The sequence below is a fragment of the Pocillopora verrucosa genome, chromosome 1, assembly GCF_036669915.1.
Source record: "Pocillopora verrucosa isolate sample1 chromosome 1, ASM3666991v2, whole genome shotgun sequence".
Classification (NCBI taxonomy): domain Eukaryota; kingdom Metazoa; phylum Cnidaria; class Anthozoa; order Scleractinia; family Pocilloporidae; genus Pocillopora; species Pocillopora verrucosa.
Window position 1 is genome coordinate 34371522 of NC_089312.1, and position 8903 is coordinate 34380424.

The following is an 8903-nucleotide window of genomic DNA, read 5'->3' on the forward strand; positions in this document are numbered from 1 at the left end:
GTCGCGACTTTGATGTTAACAAATGATAATGATCACAATTATGATAATGATAAATGATAATAAAAATATTACCACTAACACTAAAACTGATATCGGCAAGAACTCTGATACAAATACTAGTAATGATAATTATGATAATAATGGTATTATTGCCGATGATAATAATCATTATTATAATAAAAGTAACGATGATGGTGAATACAAAAGTTGTTTTCCTGGATTTTATAGCAAGTCAACAACAGTAATGAAAATAACAAAAATAATAATCATTATCATCATCATAACAATCTGAGAGAAAATCTTATTATTTAACCTGAGTAATTATGATCATAAGTTTAAATACATAAGTCATGACAGGACGGATAATGCATGCACTGTAAGTACCTTCCCGTTGTTCCATACAAAGCCTTAGAAAAGTTTTCTAAGGCTTTGTATGGAACAACGGGAAGGTACTTACAGTGCATGCGTTTTCCGTCCTGTCATGAATAACGCTATTTCTCTTACTGAAAGCGTCTTTGGGATGGATTCGTGAGTCATTCTTCAACTATTTTCGAGAGGCATCGCCGTTTCACAAATACTCGTTTACACGAGCCTTTCTTTTAAACAGGGCAATTTTCCGTGGAGATGGTCGTCGTTAGAATCTCTACGGGATCTAAGTTTTACATCCGCAAGTGACGTGTGAGTTCCAATTTTTCGGTAATAATGTAATAAATTTATCTCGTATCGGTTGATACAAATTATTTGCAATAAAGTCATCTGTCTGCCGCTGTGCTAAAGTGGGAGCATTATTATGAAATTAAACAGCTTATTATTTGCTTTTTTTTTAAAAGCTAGGTTAGAATTCTACTTATTCCAGAAGAACTCTGACAACTTAGTTGTGTTTCATTCAAGATCAATTCTGCGTTGTTTATTCATCTGCATGCATCTATACCCATGATTGTGCTTATTTTCATTTAAGGACGCATCCTTGGCACATAAATGACCTAAATACCCTTTCTTTCCAATCAAGTATCTACAGCACCTATAAGTTGTTTAAAACCGACACCATATGGAAAATAGAAAACGGCAAAAACAACAAAAAACAAAAACAATAATCTATACATTGAACAAGTCTGACAAATGCTAGGCTGCGCGCGATCCACGTGACAGGAATACTAAAGCGAGCTCTTAAGCTTTGGAAGTATGAATTAGACACTCAGTTACAATCCTTTCTTATTCCTTGAAGTTATTAAGGCCTTGATGTATATCTGCAGGTGGTCATTTGGTATTGTCTTATGGGAAATCGCCACTTATGGTAAGTGTGGTCTGATGATACGTGCGACTTAAAGCGATATCCAATGACCACTAGTCATGTTTTCGTCACGAGCTTCCTATCAGTGTCAGCAAGGCTCCTTATCTTTAGCTTGTTTTTAATACGAAGGTACTTGCGGATACAGTTGTCCTTTAAACCTTGAAACTGCTAGACAAACTTGGACAAGACCAGAGGGCCGCATGGTGTTCAGATAGGGAACGAGTCCTTGCTACACTCTTCTTTCCTTTGCTTATATCATTTGTCTCAACTTTTAAACCTTCATTTATTGACTGAACCATATGAAGCCTTTTCAGATCTCTACTTTTTTCATGCATTTATTGATGAAATACTCATTCACTTTGCCTATAAGCCCTTTTTTAAACTATGATTGGTAAATCATATCTCCTTTCTGCCAACTAGGTGGTTTGCCATACCCCGACATCACATCACCGTTTGCCTTAGTAAGTCAACTTGCAACCGGATACCGGATGCCTCGTCCTGACCAATGCTCAGAAGAATTGTAAGTATGACAAGAGTTACATTAAGCTTATAGTGATAATTGATATGTAGATTTCAAATAATCGAGCCTTTATTTAAATATAATTACCCATAGTTCCAGCCCATTTTTTTTAGATAAATAACTGGTTGCACGTCAAGCTAAATGACAATTAACGTTTCAATGATCCTGTTTATAGGGTGTAACATTAAAAAGACATCTCTTTGCACTCCTCTCTAGGCTTCATGGAGTAAATTAATATGCTAAAAATATTATTCGCAATAACACTTTCAGCATATAATACAAGATGTTTAATAATGCTTTATTGAATTTTTAGATATGAACTAATGAGTTCTTGCTGGAAGGAAAATCCTTTGATGAGACCAAAATTTTCTAAGATTGCAAGTCAACTGAAGAGTTTTTTGCGAGAAGTCAAGGTAATTAATATGATTGTATCAGAAAGGTATCCACCTCTTCCCGTAGTTTCACCTCTCGTGATTATACATATCTGAGCTTATATTCGTCAAATGTGCCCTTTTTCAGCCACTCAGTCCATCTGCTCGACCTCCCTATCCGCCCATCTATTCATCCATTCATCCGTTCATCTATTCATCCATTCATCTATTCATTTAACCATCCATTCATCCATACAGAATCCATCCATTATGTTCCATCTTTGCCCTTTCCTGACATCAATTCATATTCAACTATTGTTAACAGTCTTATTCAATCTTCTCGAAAGTCAAGGGCTTATTCGTTATTCCTCTAATTCCTTGCAGAGAACATACATAAATATCACAGAGGATAACAACGAAGTTTGATGATGTTTTTTTTATGTTAAAGCAAACGCCTCGTCTTATTATATTAATAATAAGATGCCGAGTACATACAGTGCAATATCTCAAATAGGTAATGTAGAAACCTTTATAACCAAGCTTCAGAAAGTGCTTCTGACCCTGGTGTGACTGCTACGTTAAAAAAAAATAAAACAAAACTTAGAATTCAATCCATTGGCCAGTGCAAATTGCAATTAAAATAAAATATAAGGTGCATCCTGCTTCAGTCAAAAAGCTAAATTGATTTAAAATAATTAGAGTTACGTAACTAGACTAGCTTTTCGTTGATTTTGAATTCCTGTAAGCACTGCGCCATGAGCTTTTCTTTGTGCACGGAAAAATCTGAGGCCTCGAGTAAAGCTAGCTGAGGAGATATCTAAACTTATTTTTGTTGTGCCTCACCCCTCGCAGATTTTTCATCGGTTCACGTTGCTTAAGGCCTCAGTCTTTCCAGCGGACGAATAATCCCATGGGCTTCAGCGTTATTGATTAAGGACAGTTTGCAGGTTGTTTATGGTCTGTCGAGATTAATCTGTCAGTGGCCGTCCATTGCATCGCCATTTGGTAACTGCCATCTAAGGTCAAAAGGTAACCCGGGATGGTACTCTCATTAAAAATAAATTGGCATGCTGTATTCCATCGTTGTATGGAAGGTTCTCTCCCTTCTATATAAATCATTTTTCGGATGTTTGGCTTATAGAAAAACTCAAAGTAAAACCTCTTTCTAGGACCGACTGACAGACCCAGCGAGTAAATAAATCTGAAATACGAAACATCGTCTCGTTCTTTGACCTTTTTAGGAATCGTCCCAAAAACCGGACATACTTAATGAGCCTTTTCCCTGATTGCTTAAATGACGTTGTTTATTTTGACCCCGCATTGTCATTGCTAGAGACCCTGTTAGATGTGCGCTAATTTGACCAGTGAAAAATTCGCGTTCATAACAAGTTTCGAAGGCCCACTAAGAGCTTTGGACTCAAAGGGCAGGTTATTTGGACAAAGTTAAGCCTCTTTTTTAAACAAAACCACGTTCGAAACTATTTTCAACTTAGCTGAACCTTTTATGTGCACAGTTATTTTTGTGAACAGAGTCAAGAAGGCCGAACGCTAACAGTGGAAGGACACCCATTTAATTAAATCAATCGTCCTGTAGAAAATATCTAAGACTTACTGCTTGTGTAAAAACCTGGTTTGGTTTAGAACTTCTTTAGATAACCGGCCCAGGTGTCTCTCCACGTTTTCGACGGAATAGAGATAATTTTGATAAGAAAATATCAGGGTATTGACCTTTGCCTAATTACTTTGCCAGAAGTTAACTAGTTTTCTTTCACTGTCAAGCGCACAGGTTGCTTGATTTGTAGATATTCTTTTCTGTTTATTTAGTTTTTGTTGCCCTGTTTCATTGCTTGCCTGAAAGGTAATTTGAAAACGAAAATAGATCTCATCATTAAAACCGTGTTTTATGTTGGGCTGCACTAAAGTGTGGACAGCCATGTTGCGGATGCATTTTACAATAACCACTATCGACTTGTCTGTTTCTCGTGGCGCGTTCTAAAACCAGTAAGATTGGAACACTGGAACTCCGGAATATGCCAGAATAGCGCGATATACTTAAAAAAACAAAAAAAGCAAAAAAATAAGATAAAGTAAAAAACAATAATCAAGGGCGTGCACGGTGTTCTTGATTTAGTACATGCCGTTTATCAAAGTAGGTAATTTAGTGTTAACAACTGAGTTGAAAACGTAAATTGGCCACCGTAAAGAGTAAAAACCTGACGTTTCGAGCGTTAGCCCTTCGTCAGAGCGATTAACACTAAATTACTTGCTATACTCTCCCACTGACGCAGCACCACGGTTTTTTTAGAAACTTACCCCCTTTATTCGGTTATCAAAGCACTTTATCGAGACTCCGCTCTAGATTACTTTGTAGGTCGATGAGATTTCTTTTCGAAGGCATTTACAAGGATTCTTTTTCACCACAGTGCTTGCCAAAATTTCCATACAAATGAAAACAATTTTGATGCACAGGACCAAAAATAGTTTTGGTTGAAGACTCTACGGTTCATCATGCAACCCTGAACACTGCTTCGACTGTCTCGAAAACCGACTCGTAACGAATAATGAAACTGTAAACATCAGGAACACCGGAACACGCTGAAACACGCCGGAATACGATGGAACACGCTGGAACACAGAAACACCAAAACATCGGAACACCAGAACAAGCCTGAACACCGCGAAGTATTCAAATAATAACAATAATAATAATAATATTAGTAATAATAATATTAGTAATAATAATATTAGTAATAATAATATTAGTAATAATAATAAAAATAATAGCAATAATTATAATTATAATAAATATAAACAAGATTGCTGCCTACGACGTTGGAGAACACTTACTATTCATGTCGTTTATTAATCCAACGGGTTTTTTCGATAACCTGAGGCCTAGGGTATCTATCAGAAGCGGGACCGTTTCGGCTTTTTTTAATCAATTCGACGCTGTCTCATACTGACTCACACAAAAGGCCTCGATTTCACACGAGAGCTTTGAATCTCGCTGGCTTGTGGATGCCGTGGAATAGACGTGGGTAAACTGCACCCGCTTAATCGAAAGAAAACCACCGATGAATTCAAAGCTTCAGTATCCCTCTTCCGGAAAGCATTTGAACTTTTAAAGATTGGCTTGTCTAAATTCCCCCCACGAGCCAAAATTTCGTATAAATTTCTTCGGATGATCTAACTGACTAATAATGGCAGTTTACTATAGCTGTACAAATTCTACCAATGCTACGTTCAGTAGCTAACGCATCCCACGGAATCGTCTTAGGCGTCTTGTCTTTGGGACTGTGGATGCACTCTGTCAAACAGTGAAATAACAGAAACTCGCACAACATGTAAAACTGAGTTTTGGAAGAAACACAGCTGGTCCCAGTTGTTTACGATTATCCTATGTGCAAAGAGTTTCCCCCTGCTCAAATCGCTCTTCAGCGTATACGCACATCTTCCTGTTTTTCACTCTAGTCCGCCAGATACTTATTTATGAATTGGTAGATGACAGCATTCTATAAATTAGCTGACAAACAGGCTTAGCGAACTTGATCTTTGATCTTATCCATGCCTTGTAATTTATTTCATTTTTCTCAAACGACATCCGCTGAGTTGTATTCTATGATTTCCCATAAGACAATACCAGATGACCACCTGCAGATAGACATCAAGGCCTTAATAACTTCAAGGAATATGAAAGGATTGTAACTGAGCGTCTAATTCTTATTTCCAAAGCTTCAAAAGTGCCGTTTCGAATTACGGTTCTCTTATTCAATAAAGCCGGAGTGCATAATTTTCTACGCGACCTCGTTTTAAATGAGAACCTATGATTCCAAAAGGTGGTATGTTAACAATTCTCACAGCTAAACCTAAAGGTAAGTGTATTCATTTTTCACACTATTTTATTTTCCAATTGACGACTTCTTTTGCATTTCCGCTGCCAAAAGAGTTACCTTTTGAAGAAATAAATGAAAAGGAAAATGTTAATTTCTATCGTGGTGTTCACGGCAAAAAACTAGCGTTCACCGTATGGAAAACGAAGATTGAATTCAAGGAAAACGGGGCATTTTACAAACGTTTACCCACATTTTGCGTACGGAAAATCCAACATTTTCTGTGCGTTTTCGTACCGGTGAATCCCAGTATTTGTTCCATTATACGGTAGTTTTCCTTCGCGGTAAATGCAGGTAAACAAATAATTTTCCGGCATTAACCGCTCGATTAACGCACTGCAAACAGTTTGTTTTCCTTTGGTTCATTGGCATTTTTCTAGTGTACAAGAACGTATTCACCAGAGTTAACGGCTGAAAACACCCAATATCCTGGAAGGTGAATGCTTGCAAATGCAGGAAAACGTAATGATTTACTGTGTTTGCCTTTCGTACAACGCATAGAAAATGTCATGTTTTCTTCTGTTCAGAACCATTTTTCGCACGATTAACGAAATGTTTACAAGAGTTTTTCAGTCGAAAGCATGCATTTTACAACATTTTCCAGCGTTTTACAATTTATTACTGTTCGGTTAACCCATGGAAAATAACACTTATTCTGCTACTCACAGCCGTTTTGCGTATTCAAACTTCATATTCGTTGGAGTTAACCAGTGGAAAAAATGCATTTTCCGGTATTTTCTCTGCAGCGGTGAATTCGAATTAATTCGTGCGAGGCATGCATTTTCTAGCGTTTACCGCCGCTCGGTAAATCACTGTTCTTCAAATTCGATCTAATGGATTTCACCTCCTAGACTCAACCATACTGAAGGTTCTAAAATAATTTTGTCCCATTTCCCTCTCCCAGACAGAATAAGCACTCTTTTAATCATTTTCAACAAGTTTATTGATGCATTGTGATGTTAAAGGTACAGCGAAGAAGAAGACCCATGTACAAAAAATATATTTTCAAAAGGATTTTCAGAACAATTCATCCTTAAATAAAATTGTTTTCATACAATACGTTATATTACCAGGTTGTGATTCATATGTGATGATTAATTGCACTGTAGTTTTCAGACATCTGGTGAGATTCTAGAACATAACTTTTAGACGTCTTGAATTTTTCAAATGTTTATTCGTAACTGTTTCCTTAATCTAAACTGATCAGAGTCTTGAATTGGGTCAACATGTGAGATAACCCATAGATTACTTTATTATGAGCTAATGGAAAATAGTCAAAGAAACATAAACTTGATGCAAAATGCTTTGATTCAAATTATAAGTTTTTTTCCTACAGATGAACTATTTTGAAAATATACAAATTGATTCTATCAACTTCAATTTTCTTTTCGTTACTACGGTCGCGAAACGGAAGCACGTTTATGATGGATAAAAAAATGGAGAGGTCAACTTTTGGCTTACATAACAATAATAACAAACATATGACCACCCTGAAAGTTACCAGAATATAACGTTTCATACGACACAACTCATGTAAAAAATCTTTCAATGATCGCTTCCTTTATTTTGCTGGATAGGCTATTCAATATTCAGTTCTTCTAATCTCAATTTGTTCAACCTTAATCTGTGGTGTAACAGAACAATTTTCTCAGATTCTTAAGGACCTTTTTAACATTAACAATGCAGTTTCCTCATCGCACGATACACTAAAGTACAACTCAGTTTGTAGTCGAACTCATCTGTACTAATAAACAAGCTTCTAAGACCCTCTAAAAATGCTAAAACCATCATAAAAGAAAGCTCAGTACTATTTGTTACACAGCTCTTATTTAAACCCGATCTAAAATAAGTATTATATCACACAACTTTAAGAGCATGTTAAAAACGTTTTCAGGCTCAAATTGCGCCCAAGAAAAAAGATTAACATTTAAAAAAAATAATAAGCACGTATAAGTGACGAAATCAAGTGTAGGTGACGAAATCAATACCACATTGAAAGGAAACTGTATGAAAATAAACAAAAATATTTCTTTCATAGAAAAGATTGGTACTTTTTTGCAAAATCACCAAATTTGTATCTCACCTTTTCCATTTCCCCTTTCGTGACTGCCTGAGTGTGTTGATGTAGATAACGTGATTGAGTTAATGATATTATAGTTCCAGTTACCTTCTTAGTTAAAGAACTCATTCCCGGCCCACGAGGGGTAACTTTTTTCTTAGAGAAGCGTCAACATGTTCAGTTCTTTTAGCTCTTATGGGCGCGTTATGGAATCTGCCATTCAGCATCAGAGGCGAAACATGCGATTCCAATATAACAAGTAGGTATTTTTAACTACTTTCAAACAATCCAAGTGGGGTAGTAAGTAGTTAAACGTCCTGCTCTAAAAGGATGTTCATGCGAAAGTTTTTCTTGTAAGCACAATAACTGAACGTAAATATATATTGAAAATGTAAAATGGCTGCCAAATAAACAGCTCCTAGTCACGTAGAGGATCCAAAGAATGTAGGTATCTTCATCAAAATGTTTAACATGTGTAGATAAGAAATGCCAGCAGCCTTCAAAAAAACGTAAATTAAGCTGCCCATTAGTACTTAAAAATCTGACAGTTGACAAATTTGGCCTTTACACTTGCCAAGCGGGCAATGGTTACTCAAGGCACTACACAAGGAAATCATTTGAAATAGTGATCCAAGGTAAACAACTTTATCATACTTTCTAGGTTCTTTAATGCGAAGATGGGCGCCGTGTTTTGGATTTGGAGGCAATGATGGAATATAGATGGATTTGTATTCGAACAAAAAGACACAAATGTAATAAAAAGTGTCTAAGA

The 8903-nt window shown here is 36.4% G+C and overlaps 1 protein-coding gene across 3 annotated transcripts in view; it reads left to right on the plus strand.

Annotated features, from left to right (window-relative positions):
- Nucleotides 1–4196, plus strand: part of LOC131799917 (fibroblast growth factor receptor 4-like) — a 14614-nt gene extending 10418 nt beyond the window's left edge. For all 3 annotated transcript variants that reach the window (XM_066163243.1, XM_066163256.1, XM_066163248.1), the window contains 5 exons: nucleotides 608–678; nucleotides 1254–1294; nucleotides 1712–1811; nucleotides 2125–2224; nucleotides 2567–4196. In XM_066163243.1, coding sequence (XP_066019340.1) covers nucleotides 608–678; nucleotides 1254–1294; nucleotides 1712–1811; nucleotides 2125–2224; nucleotides 2567–2608 — 354 coding nt within the window. In that variant the 3' untranslated portion in view covers nucleotides 2609–4196. The remainder of the gene's footprint in view (nucleotides 1–607; nucleotides 679–1253; nucleotides 1295–1711; nucleotides 1812–2124; nucleotides 2225–2566) is intronic.
- The last annotated feature ends 4707 nt before the right edge of the window (nucleotides 4197–8903 follow it).